General features: G+C 43.3%; 1 protein-coding gene across 1 annotated transcript in view; it reads left to right on the top strand.

Annotated features, from left to right (window-relative positions):
- RARS2 (arginyl-tRNA synthetase 2, mitochondrial) overlaps positions 1-13,957 on the top strand; it is a 273,941-nt gene that overhangs the window by 49,206 nt on the left and 210,778 nt on the right. The window contains exon 3 of the mRNA XM_086926598.1: positions 2,363-2,465. Coding sequence (XP_086782724.1) covers positions 2,363-2,465 — 103 coding nt within the window. The remainder of the gene's footprint in view (positions 1-2,362; positions 2,466-13,957) is intronic.

The following is a 13,957-nucleotide window of genomic DNA, read 5'->3' as shown; positions in this document are numbered from 1 at the left end:
CCTTGAATGAGGAGAACTGTGTGTGGGGTTTGCAATATTTCCCTACCTGAGCAGGTAACTTGGGGGATTGCAAGCATGTATTGTATAGCCGCTCCCCCTCTGTGGGCCTCCTGCTACTTGAATTATTGAGCCTGATCTCCTGCATGACTAGATACTATTCTCCACAGAGATATAGATGATTGAGCGACATGCCTGAGGGGAGTAGGGTGGGTAGGAGCTGAGATGGGGAGGGTGGGATGGGGGGACGGAGAGTTTTGTTAAGTTATTGGTGCTGAGATTGCCATGAGTGAGTATTGGAACCGATAATTGATATGTTGATCTCTTGGCACAGGGATATAGAGCACAGCTCACCTGAGGGCTCTGATTGGACTGTCTAATACTGTTACCCTTTGTGAGAGGCCCATGTGTGGCGAGAATCCGTAACTGGCACTGTGCGACTAGCAAATATGACCGTAAATGTTATCAACCGCACGATGGAAGCTCTAAAATCCCATTGTATTGCATTTACTTGATTTGCTATAACTGAATAAAATCTGTTTACAAAAAAACAGGGGTATACGGCAGGGCTACCCGCTAACTCCCCTGTTATTTGCTTTAATTATCAAGACTGTCAGCTGTAGTCTGGGACATGGGGATGGACTGGGGTCTGCAAGTTAGAGGGCCAACTCATATAAATTTGCTACATGTCAATGATATTGTGATATATGTCAAGAAATCTAAGTCCGACTTTACACAACTAATTGAGATTCTGTTGTCCATTCAGATTATACTTAGCCTCGGGGTCAATTAGGGAGAATCCTGCACCTTTCCTTTTGCCCCCCAATAATGCCTATCTAATTGATGGGAAACTGAGTTGGCAGCGACACATGTTCTGATATTTTGGAATCCGGATTTACCATCCCAACAGAAATTTGCTGGATGTTAATATTGGGACAGCCATTTGTTGTCTATCTTTCTGGTGGCTTGTGGCATTCCTTTTTCTTGAGGTGATATCTGAGAAATGTTTCAGAGATTTAAATGGTCTCCTAGACAGATTAATCTGGAAGGCAAGAAGTTACAAGGTGGCATTAAGGAAATTACAGCTCCCCACCGATAGATGAGGACAAGAAGCCTGGAATTTTGGGGTCTGTTATCTTGCAGCTCAGTTGCAATGGCGGGGAGGAATTTGTTAGAAACCAGTCTCTTCACCTCTGGTGGGAAGAGCTAGTACATACTGACTTTTACTGGGGAAGAAAAGCTCCCCCAGGCTTTTTTGGACTCTATTGTTTTGCTTGCATCATATCTTGTGCCTTTCACAAGTAACATTGTCATAATCCCAAACAATTCCATTGAAAAGACTCGCAACCACGGCATGTATAATTACCGTACACTAGTGAAAGTAGGTAGGGAATCACTGCTTGAATGTAACAGCGCCATTACCCCATAGCTTCTTGGTAGTTGTAGTTCCGTTTTTCACACTAAGTTCATATTATTTTTCAGCTAATTCCGTCTTTTGAAATCGTATCTCTAGACACCAGTGTTTCGGCATTCCTCCCTCATCAGTAGAGAATATTTTCGTGTTGCTAGACATGCTGCCATTTTCTCAGGTATAATCGCGCTCATAGCGTGCAGGCATTCCAAAGCTCGTCAGTTTAGGGGCAGCTCACGATAGCCTTTTATCATTGAAAGTAGGTAGGAACGCACTGCTTTCATGTAAAAGCGCCATCACCCCATAGCATCTTGTTAGTTGTAGTTCCATTTATCACACAAAGTTCATAATATTTTTCAGCTGATGAGCTTTGTAACACCTGCACGTTATGAGTGGGATTATATGAGGAAATTGGCAGCATGTCCAGCAACCCGTAAATATTCTCGACTAATGAGGGAGGAATCCCGAAACACTGGTTTCTAGAGATATGATTTCGAAACACAGCATACGCTGAAATATAATATGAATTTTGGATGAGAAATGACTACGTTCCCTCAGTCTCAACCTCTCCAAAGAAACCCTATTTAGTACTGCTCATTGAGGCTGTTCTTTCAAAACATTTGGGGGTTGGGAGCTCCAGAAAAGATCATCCGGAGGGCTGGTGAAGGCCCAAAAAATAATTTGGGATTCTTTCAGACTAAACATGAGAACTGTCTCTAAGATATCCCAGTTTCAGACCATAAATGTAGTAATAGATCCGACTGAAACGGAAGCCACATCTGCACCCAAAGAAGGTTGGCTGACAGTCAGTGCAACACAAGGAATATACTTAAGAATTGTAAAGACATGGGAAATAGGTCTTTGTATTTAATTCTTATGTAACTTGTATTTGTTTTATTGAGTTTCAGAGCTTGGAAGTATATTAATATGAAGTGGATTTTCCTCTGTCTGCAGGCCGTCTGCTGATTTCCAGCTTTTTATAAGTTCTGTGACAGAGAGCACGCGCGATTTGCGAAGGCCAGACACCCAGGCAGAGACCCAGAAGCTGGTTGACCAGGTACTTAGTTCACTACTATAACTTCAAAATCAAGGGATCTGCATATTTGTTTTTATTTAGTTGGCCTTTTGTTCCCGTCAGTGGTTGTACTAAACTTTATCCCTGACCCTCTTAACAAACACTTCTGCCCCAAGAACCACCAAGCACAAAGTCAACTCTACTACCACCCGTTCACTGTATGCTTCTCTTTGACCTTGTATAGTGCTCTGCAACCTTTTGGCTTGGTTCCTATGAAACAAATTCTTCGTTCATTCATTCATTCATTCAAATGTTGTGCTAAGAGATTTACAAAACAGACCGAAGAGACATGAAGACACTTATTGTGATAATATGTTGCACTCACTTATGTTCAGTGTTGCATGTAAGACTCTTTGTCTTAAAACATATTTCAGCAGATTATTATGAGAAATCGAGCTCCAATTTGAGGGCATTTTTTTTGTTATATCGATCTTGTTGAAATCTAACAGATTGAATTCTGCTTTGAAGGATGCCAACTGGCCATACTCAAACTTTCTCTGTAAAACTGTGCAGCAATGGAAAGTGTAGGTCTCTGGCTACAGCCTCATGCCTCTCTGAGAATAGGCTGCTTTCTGCTTCTTACACAAGGTTCGGTTGGGTAAGTTTAGTGCACCAAGTTAAGGTTCTTTTTTACTATATGACATGACTTAATCTACCTATAATGTTACCTTCAACTGCAACTAAGGGCCGAAGAGCATGCTGGTCTTTTTGTCAATATTATCTCCAGCAGCAGTCCTAAACTGATTGACACCATTGTTTGCAGGATCCCATTGCTTTAGATAAGTTCACCCCAGCTGGCAATATCACATTTAAACCTTTTTTCCTTTGTTACTTTAACCTGTGCACAGCAACGTGTAAAGAGAATGATCAATGCTCATCCCCATAGCAACTTAAAACCGTCTATCTCAGTTATTTACTCCATTTAGGTACAATGTCCCATTTTTCTCAATAAATGTGTTCTTGTACCCACAAACCAGACTGCTCATAAGGTCATAGCTCACTGATGGCTGCTGATAAAAGCATTCATACACCCCATTTGGTTAAAAATGCCTCATCCTGAAGTCCCTTTCGTATTTGAGAGCAAGGCAGGTCACGGAGACATCTACAGCAATCACAATGACTTGATTTGTCCAGTAGAACACTGCTCAGTGTCATGCATACTTACTGACCCTAATCTGATTCAAGAATCTTCTATGCTGACCCAATAAGCATGCGGGGAACGAGATTTTGATATCAATTTATGATTATGATAAATTTAATAAAGAATCTCATTCATCTGTTTTGGACCGCTTATATCTGTCATTGAGGAAAGGACCACCCCCGCATTGGTTAGACAAACCCCATTAACTGACGCCACTCGGAAGGACCACTTACAACTGATGAAGTTTCAAAAGTTTATATAAAGATTAATTTGAATACGATACAATCCACTCAGGATAAAATCTCAAAATATACAAAATACAAAATCAATTAAAATCTCAGCTGCTTAAGCTTCGGTGTGAAGTGGTTCCTTCTGTGTTATCTGCAGTAAGATAAAAAAATATCATCAAGTTAATCTGTCCCTACTCTATGCTATGTGACAATCCTACTTCGCAAGTTTCTTCCCTGAAAAGGTGTCAGCAGTTTGACTTCCAAAGAAGTTCAAACTCTCTTTAGCCTCTAAAGGAAATCTTAAGTTTCAGAAGCAGTACCCTATCTGCCTACCCATCCGCTCTCTAAGGGTCCTCGGCCTACTGCTCCCTTGCGCTCTGATCTCTCAGCGCATCTGCTCAAGGCATCTACCCTTGCCTTTCTCTCTCTGAGCTCCCTACTCGGCTGTTCGCTATCTTATCCCCGGGGTGCTGTCCCTAAAATACACAATCACCATGTGGGTGGAACGCCCCTTGACGCCCACCACGGACTTTCCCCGATGATGTCAACTTCCTGCTTCTTCCATTGGTCCACTCCTTGCGTCGTCCGTTAAGTTGACCTTTTTCTTCAGATGTCATCTCCATCATCTCATCGTCGACTTTTATTGATTCTTTCAGATCATGTAACATATGAATTTAGACAAGGCCTTAACTCTATGTCTCTTACTTGACCCTGCTAGGTCCTGTGAATGGTCTTGTCAAAACATAGTCTATAGTCAAAGTGTCTCTCCTCACGTTCGAGCAATAAGCTCCGTCCGGCATTGTCACCTTAACTCTAACAAGTGCTAGACTTCTCGGCTCTCATGTCCACATCAAGCTATTTACGACCTTCACAAGACCACTAAATTACATTCATGTGACTATGCTCCTTCGAACTCTTGACCAGTTAGGTTATAAACACAAATGACCTAAACTCTTCCAGCATTCCTACAAAAGCCCTCTACACAGTATAACCTTTGGCATACATTTATATATTCGTACTTTAGCAAAAGCCTTAGTTATACTTAAACATTCTACATCAAATATATACTACATAGAATACGACTGTATAGAGTATAACCTATACATTTATCCACGTTTCTCCACGTTTACACCTTTCCACGTTATTTCTCGCCGCTTCTCCCAATGTAAAGTTACACATTTAAGGTTACACACATACACGAATTCTACTGTGCATGTTCTACATTTCATACACATTTCTACATCTACCCATCATGTATACGGGCCTTCTAAATCTAATGCATGTTTAACATATGAATACACTTACATTTCCTATATTATGTTATCACTTTTCGTTGGCCTTTACGTTATAGTTGTCAATTGTACATTACGATATGCGTTTCATTCCTACGTTTATAACATATACGTCTAAATATGGTTACTATATACTATATATTCAAATTGCGCTCTCTCAGTTCCCCCCTTTGATGACTTTTAGGAGTCATCACTAAAGCAATTTGAATACCCCACTTATACCGAACTAGTTACATCTGTTCCTCTTTTTATCGATTCAAGTGTTCTCAGACTTTTATACTGTTGATCTTGTAGAACAGCTAGTCTCCTTTCTTGGTCTCTCATCGATCTTTGTAACTGGTTCGACCTATACCACTTATACAATTTTACTAAACCTACTAATGTAATTATACAAATTAATACTATTAATACAGGCTTCAAAATATACCAAAATATGCCTTTGCCTATATTAGCAAACCAACTTCCAACCTTACCCACTCCATTTCCTACTTTTTCCCAAACATTTACTTTTGATAAATCTTCAATTTCTTGATGAATCTGTGTAATGTTCTGTATGACTTTCTCAAGTGGTTTTGAATTATCAGGAATATAAGTACAACATTCCTGAACTTTCAAAGCCTTACAAACTCCGCCTTCTTTTGCTAATATTACATCTAAAGCAAGTCTGTTCTGTAAAACCATTGCTCTAATCGACTGCATTTCACCTTCTACTAACATTAATGATCTTGCAGTGCTGGCAGACAATCTATCCACGACTGTCGCTAACCTTCTAATCTTAACATCGTTAAGAATCAAACCTAACAATGGAAACATCGCTCCAAATACATCTCCTACTACTTCTGCATCTCCTACTTCCCTTTTCGTTCTCCTCGAAGCCTTTCCTTCTATCATTGCTAAATCCCTTGCATGATATATTTTGGGGAAGACAATTGCCAAGTAACACGAACCATACCAATTGTCTGGAAGTTTTACATAGGCATTTCTCCCACATACAAAATACACATTCGGAATAGCTTGCATCCCTTTCATAAAATCCTTTGTGTAGTACTCCAATCTGAAAGAGTGCTCACAACTAACTTCACCTACAAATTCACTCTCATAATACGTTTTGCTTCGAGTTAAACATAACTTTCCTTTCTGCGTTTTATCCAGTGCTATTGGACCATTGCTACCTTTCTTTCTGTGTGCTTTCTCTTCTTCTGTCCAGTCTATTTTCCATTGTCCTGACATTTTTAGAATCTTCTGCCGTCTGCATCGATCATCTACTTGTGCTATAAACCTTTTCTCTACTTCCGATACTTTGCAAGTCAGATTATTTCTACGTGCATATGATGTATCTAATGTATCCCAAGGAAGAAAGAATTTAGCTAGTCTATCTTCCTTTTTGTAGTAGTCCCACTTATTCATTTGCTTATAATTCGGAACTTCAGGCAGTACCGAATCATAATTTGAAAAGTAGTACTCAAACCCTTCTCTACCATAAAAAATACTAAGCAGTAAACTACATGTGATCCCATAAGTCAATGGGAGATGGTGATACCTAATGCCTTCGTCTACAGAAGCCGGCAATTGCATACAAACGTAGCAATCTTTGGCCTCCATGGCATCGATATATTCATACAATAATTTGGCATATGCATTTGACCTAAAGTTTCCCTGTGACTCGTCTATGTGTAATCTACGAGCTTCATCTGTAAGTAACGCCTTTTCACGTGTAACAGTGCTCTCCTCCTTCTTTCCCACAAGAGCAGGTTTCAAAGTCGTTACAATTTTTACATTCACTATTCTTTTATCATTCTCATGTCCTGTTATGTAAGATATCGTTACTACTATGATTATGAGAAATATCACTATTGCTATAAGTGTACCTACTATACATCTAGCTTTTCTGTTTGGGTTGCCGTTCTCCATGTTATCAAAACAGCGTACCTCGTTCTCCAGCGAAAGTTCTCTTTCCAGTCTTTGGTTGCTTGTTTGCTTTCACAGTCTTTTAAAGTGCTTTTTATCAACAGGTATCTTTTCACCACAATGTCTTTTTCTCTTTTCAGCAGCAGACAACCCTAGCCCTTCTCTGTCCTCTAAATGTAATCCCTAATTTTATTCTTCTTTCCACTCGGCGCTAGGTTATCTTCTTCTTCATAACATATGTACAAAAAGTCTTTTATGCATCAACAATTATTTTCGGACCTGCAGCTTTCACAACAATAATTAACAGTTCAAAACGAATAACTTTTTCTTCTTCTTCGGTCATTTGCTGACCAACTGTTGGAAATTGTAGTCTTTTTAACACTAAATCTTGAATTTTACTCAAACGTGGGGGTATGGGAAGTGTGAAAGTCAGTAACCCCTCAGTCTCGAGTCCAGGCGCCAACATCCATATCTCCACTGCCACAAATGGATCGAGATTGATTACTTTCACACTCTTCACTCTCCCAGATTTCTGTCCCCAATACATCTGCTAGATAAGTCCACTCTGGGGTGGCGTACCTTCTGCAGGGCACACGTACCCTTCTCGATCTTCGTGGACTCTCAGTTCCTGAATCTGTCGTCTCGTCCTCCTGATCCGATTCTTCAGCGATCGGGGCAAGAGTTCTTTCCTTCTTCCTTTCCGAACTTGGCCTTTTCCTTCTCTCCGGCCAACTGGCTTCTTCACTCTTTGTCTTTCCGCTCCTTGTTCCAGGAACTGTCTCTTGGTCACTCTCAGTTTGTCCGATATCTGTGTCGGATTCCCAATTACTTTCTTCTCCTGAGGCAACTTCGGTCCCACTCGTGTCCTGACCTTCGTCGCCCTGTTCCAACACAGTTTCAGCTTCTTCGATCACCTCTACAGCTTGGCTTTCCCCCTCTATGGCTTCTCCGCTTCCCGCCGGATTTTCATCCGAGAGAGGAGCTGTGTCTTCTGGAGGTGTTTGCACTTTTCGGGTGTGTGAGGCATGTATCCAGTTTGGCAGACCTCCACACTTCACTGCAGTATTCGTTACAAGTATGACTTGAAACGGCCCTCACCAACGCACGTCTAAGAAGTTCTTCCTGACATGCTTCTTCACCAGGACCCAGTCTCCTGGACTCAGGTCATGGCACAAGTCTTGTACTGATGGAACCTCTGCAGCCTGGACCTGGAGGGACACAGAATTAACGGCATCAGATAGTCCCTTGCAGTAGTCCAAGATCAAATCGTCTGTGATGTTCACTAGCGCTGCAGTCGGAACCGATGGCAATCTCATAGCTCTCCCCATTAGCACTTCATGTGGAGAGAGGCCTGTTCTTCTATCAGGTGTGCTACGTATACTCATAAGAACTACTGGAAGTGCGTCTGGCCAACTCAGGGATGTCGACGAACAAACTTTAGCCAGTCTGGACTTGATAGTACTGTTAATTTGCTCTACGATCCCTGAAGCTTCCGGTCGATAGCTGCAGTGTAACTTCTGATCGATATTTAAAGCTGAACATAGCATCTTCACCACTTCGCTATTGAAATGAGTTCCTCTGTCTGATTCCAAAGAGGATGGCACCCCAAATCTTGGTATCAACTCTCTAAGTAACAATTTTGCTACTGTAAGTGTATCGCACCTACGTGTAGGGTAAGCCTCAACCCATCTAGAAAATATACAAACAATCACTAGCACGTATCTGAGTCTGTTGCATGGAGGCATTTCTATGAAGTCAATCTGCATCCTATTGAAAGGCCCCCCAGACCTTCCTATGTGACTCAAGGTAACTGGTGTTCTCTTACCCACATTTAGTTGCTGACAGATTGTACATCGCTGACACACTGCTTCTGCCGCTACTCTAAATTTAGGGTTAAACCACGTTTGTCTGAATACTCTCACCATAGCATCTCTTCCTATGTGTGCTGATCCATGCAATTTCCTTGCCATTGGACTAATTAGTTCATTTGGTAAAACTGCCCTTCCATCGGCGGACACCCAGAAATTCATCTCACTCTTTTCGCACCCTGCTGTTTCCCAGCCCTTTTTCTCATCATCTGGTGCATTGTCCTGTACTGCTCTCAGTTCATCCCATGTATCCACCGTGTCTAACAACATGGTCAATTCAGTCTTTTCCTGGATTCCCCCCACTTTTGTATCAGTGTGAGAATATCCCTGCTCTGCGCAATAACGCGCTACCTCATCTGCATATTTATTTCCTAGTGATACAAAATCCGTGTTTTTGGTATGAGCTACACATTTGACCACAGCTATGGCCATTGGTTTTTGCAAAGCCTCTAACAGTAGTTTCACGAATTCTCCATTCCTAATAGGAGAACCCGAGGAGGTCATGTAACCTCTTTGAGACCACAACTGCCCGTAATCATGAACTACGCCGAATCCATACTGACTATCGGTGTATATAGTGACTCGAAGTCTATCGCCTGCTAAGCAAGCACGAGTCAAAGCCACAATTTCAGCTACCTGTGCGGAGTGTATTCCTTCCAGGCAAGCGGCTTCTATAACTCTGGTAATCGTGCATACTGCATAAGCTGCTCTCAGCTGACCGACATCGTTTCTTACGCATGAACCATCAACGAAGAAAATTTCGTCTGGGTCTGTCAATGGCTCATCTACGATATCAGGTCTCGGTTTGGTACATAGTTCAGTCACATCGAGGCAGTCATGTTCTGTACAATTTTCGTCGTCTACTTCATTCGGAAGTGGCATCAAGGTTGCAGGATTCAAGACAGAGCATCTCTTTAGGGTCACATTCTCGGCAGCCAGTATGACCTGCTCGTAGCGTGTGAGCCTGCTGTTCGTCAGATGCTGAGTCTTCGTCCTTGTCATTAACAGTTCTACAGAATGTGGTACATACACTTCTAACGGATGACCCATAACTACGCTTTCAGATCGTTCAATGCTGACACCCGTTGCAGCTACGGATTTGAGACATCCGGGCAACGCTGCGGCTACTGGATCTAATGTAGCCGAAAAGTACGCCACTGGCCTGCGCGCATCTCCATGGACCTGTGCTAATACCGCTAAAGCGCATCCCTCTCTTTCGCAGCAGTAAAGCAAAAATGGTTTGGTGTAATCTGGCATTCCTAAAGCCGGGGCACGACATAAGTCCTCCCTCAGCTGCAAAAACGCCATCAAACAATCTTTGTCCCATGGTACCGGATCACTTACTCCTTTGTGCGTCAGTTGTAATAACGGTTTTGCCTTCAGCGAAAAGTTTGCTATCCACTGTCGACAATAACCAACCATGCCTAGAAACATCCTGACTTCTCTTTGTGTTGTAGGCGCGTTCATTTTCATAATCGCCTCTATTCTGTCCGGAGACACCTTCCGCTTTCCCTTTTCAATCCTATGGCCCAAGTATTGCACCTCAGTCTTACAATATTGCAACTTACTTGGAGACACCTTGTGCCCGTTCTCGGCCAAGTGATTTAACAAGGTGATGGTGTCTTCCTTGCAAGCTTCCTCAGTTTCTGACGCAACTAGGAGGTCGTCTATGTACTGGACCAGAACTGAATTCTTGGGCAGTACTAGACTCTCAAGATTCCGTTTCAATAACTGGTTAAAGATCGATGGGCTCTCTGTATACCCCTGAGGGATACGACACCATGTTAGGACGCGATCTTCCAGCTTGAAAGCGAAAAGATATTGGCTCTCTTCATCTAATGGTATCGAAAAGAAAGCCTGACACAAATCTATCACTGTGAACCATTCAGCTTGGAACGGTATCTGAAACAATATGACTGATGGATTCGGTACCACTGGACAACATGAGACAACAATGTTATTAATCTTCCGAAGATCTTGCACTATTCTGTATTTTCCACTAGGTTTCTGCAAACCCATGATCGGGGAGTTACACGGACTGCCCACGATCTCCTTCAGTATTCCCTGCTTAATCATAGATTCGATCACAGGTTTGATCCCTGCAATCGTCTCTGGCGTTGGCTTATACTGTGGGGTTCTTGGGTACTCAGCATGGGGTCTTACCAAGATTTTTACCGGGTCTACTCCTTTGATCAATCCAATTTCTTCCCCAGTAAAATCCCATACCTCAGCTGAGACTTTCTCTCTTAGGTCTTGCGGAAGCTCCTCCACTGTTAAGGTAGGATAAAGTTCCACACATTCCCTTGAGTTTACAACTTTGAAATCTGCGTCCTCATCATTGGTCTGCACTTCTACTCCCTCAGGTGTGCAATGTATCGTGCAATTCAGTTTGCACAGCAAATCTCTCCCTAATAAGCACACAGGACTAGAGTCGCAGATCACAAACTGATGTTCGTCACTGTAATTCCCTATTCTTACTGACACTGGTTCGGTCAAGGGATTTGTCATCCTTTTGTTCGCAACTCCTACCACCTGTACCGTTTCTCCTGACATTGGCAGACCCGGGACTACCACAGATCTCAACGTAGATCGAGTGGCCCCTGTATCCACCAAAAAGGTTGTAGGACATCCCGCTATTTCAGCCTCTACGTATGGTCCTCTCTGATCTACTTCCAAGGCGGCTCCTAGAGTACAGTCTTCGTCCCTACTCGCCCGCTGCCCTGTAAGAGGATCAACGTAGTAACATTCCTCTCCTCCTACAAACAATGGCATCTGTCTGTAGGTTTTTCCTCCGTTCGTGATGCGAGGTGGTTGAGGAAACGGGGCTCGAGGAGTCTGAGTCCCCCCTTTGACAAGCCTGCCCTTCGGGACTATGGCTCCCTTAACCACGTTGTTCTGGACCTCTTCCTCCTCCTGCTCTAATTCCCCTGACTCAACATTGTAAGGACACTCGCGTCGCCAGTGTCCCACCTCATTACACTGATGGCATCTCGTCGTCTTTTTCAGTGTCGCGATATCCATTCTCGGTCTCGGTCTTTCTTCCTCGTCTCTGCTCTGATTATTCTGTTTCTTTGCCTGCGTTCCTGTTCCCTGCTGCCGTGGTTTATCCTTTCCAGCAGCTTGCATTTGCACTAGCATTAACTTTTCTTTAAGCTTCTTTGCTTTAGAGTCTATCTCGTCACTACAATACCTTGCATACCTCAGAATCTCGTCTAAAGGTTTGTTCTGCCAACAGATCAGATGCTGTTGGATCATTAGGCATATTTCTGGTCTTAATCCGAGGACAAACTTTGAAACAAACTGTCCTATGTCCTTGGGATCCATCACATCTAACCCGCTGTATTGCTTGAATGCTTTCAGCAATCTTTCGTAAAACTCATGCACTGTCTCTTTCGGCTCTTGGGTAGTCCGATCTATCTTTACCCAGTCTATGTCTTGTACCGGCACTTTCTCTTTTAGCCATGTTATTACTCTCTCGTACTTTTCCATGACTCTATCAGATGGACCATTCGTCCGGGTATCCCTTGATGGCTCACGAGTGGGCCATTCAACACTAAGCTTGCACGCCGTCCATAGGTCTCCGGGTACTACGATATCGAACAGTGTGTTCAAATCGACCCACAGTACCTTTGAAATCTTCACGAATCTTTCTACCTGCTTATACCACTCGACAGGATTATCTCTAAGCTTTGGGAAGGAATTGGTGAATGCCGCCAAATCCCCCCTAGTCCAAGGCACATGAACGTAACTTCCGTTCGCGATTTCTCGCAAAGGGAAAGCTTCCATTCGCATCAAGCCTGTGTCCTGGGAACCCTCAAGTACACTCCGTCTAACGGAGCCCTTTCTGGACCATCTTTCCTCCCATCTATCTAGATCTCTCCATATTCTGATACTTACGATCAATTCCCTTATGTGTACTTTCAGCGCGATCGTTCTGCGGTCATCCAAATCCTGATCTGTGCAAGTTAGCCTGTGGTTACTCTGTAAAGCCTTAGTTCGTGACAGGTCTACCATGTACCTGTTTGCTAAATTAGATAAGTTCTCATGAACTGACCTCGCTCTTCGAGTAATATCTTTGGATAGAAACAGTATCTCATCTGGTGTATACGAGTTTAATCTCTCTAATGACACTGTACCGTCAATCAATTCATCCAGATCTGCCTTCAAACTCATCACATCAAGCCGTTTCGCTTTTATTTCGGCTTTCAGCATTTCAGTTCTATGTTCCTCCCTCATATCCCTCTCACCTCCACTATGCGCCCTACGCCTGAGCACAGGTGAGTTATGAGGAGTCTTCCTTCCATCTCTTCGTTCCCACCCTTCTAGATCCCAAGCCTTTCCATCGTCCCGTGGGGTGTGGTGGAATAAGGCTCCTTCCCCCAACCCTGCGTTCCGATTTTTCGACTCGGTTTCTCCAGATGTGAGATAGGATCCACCGTTCAGTTCTAATCCATTATAACTTGCTTGTTGTCTGGTGTCACTTAACAAAATGAAAGGCCCTCGCCGATCTTCCGTGTTCCCGTGATCTCTTCCATGATCACCGGATGCATGGCGAGATGTTCCGCGACTCCCTAAATTCCCATGACTCCTTCCACTGTCCCCGGATGTATGTCGAGACGCTTCGCGACTCTCCATATTTCCGTGACTCCAATGTCTCGCATTTTCACCTGGGGCATGGTGTGTGCACCTGAAGGTATTCCGGTACTCCTGTGTCCTATGTTCCCCTTCACTGAAGGTGACACGAGGCACTTCGCCACCCCCTGCACTTTTGTCTTCGCACATTAGCCTATTGCTGTTCTCAGTAGGATAAGTATCTCTTCTGCTCTCTTGGCTTCCTCCCTCCCACTCGGGGCTGCTTTCGCCAGCTCCACAATGAGAGAGAATCCTGTTATCCTGCTCTCTCCACTCGGATCCCGTTTCTAAACTTTTATTCCGAGCCTCTTCGGCCGCATCCCATTCTCTCAGGTATTCCCTTAATTCCTTATGGGTTTTCGGTTTTGGTCCCCTTAAGTCCATTGGTCCTCTTCGACCTCCC

Source organism: Lissotriton vulgaris, chromosome 6 (assembly GCF_964263255.1).
Source record: "Lissotriton vulgaris chromosome 6, aLisVul1.2, whole genome shotgun sequence".
In the NCBI taxonomy this organism is placed as follows: Eukaryota; Metazoa; Chordata; class Amphibia; order Caudata; family Salamandridae; genus Lissotriton; species Lissotriton vulgaris.
Note: the sequence above shows the minus strand (reverse complement) of the source record. Positions and strands in the feature narration are given on the sequence as shown.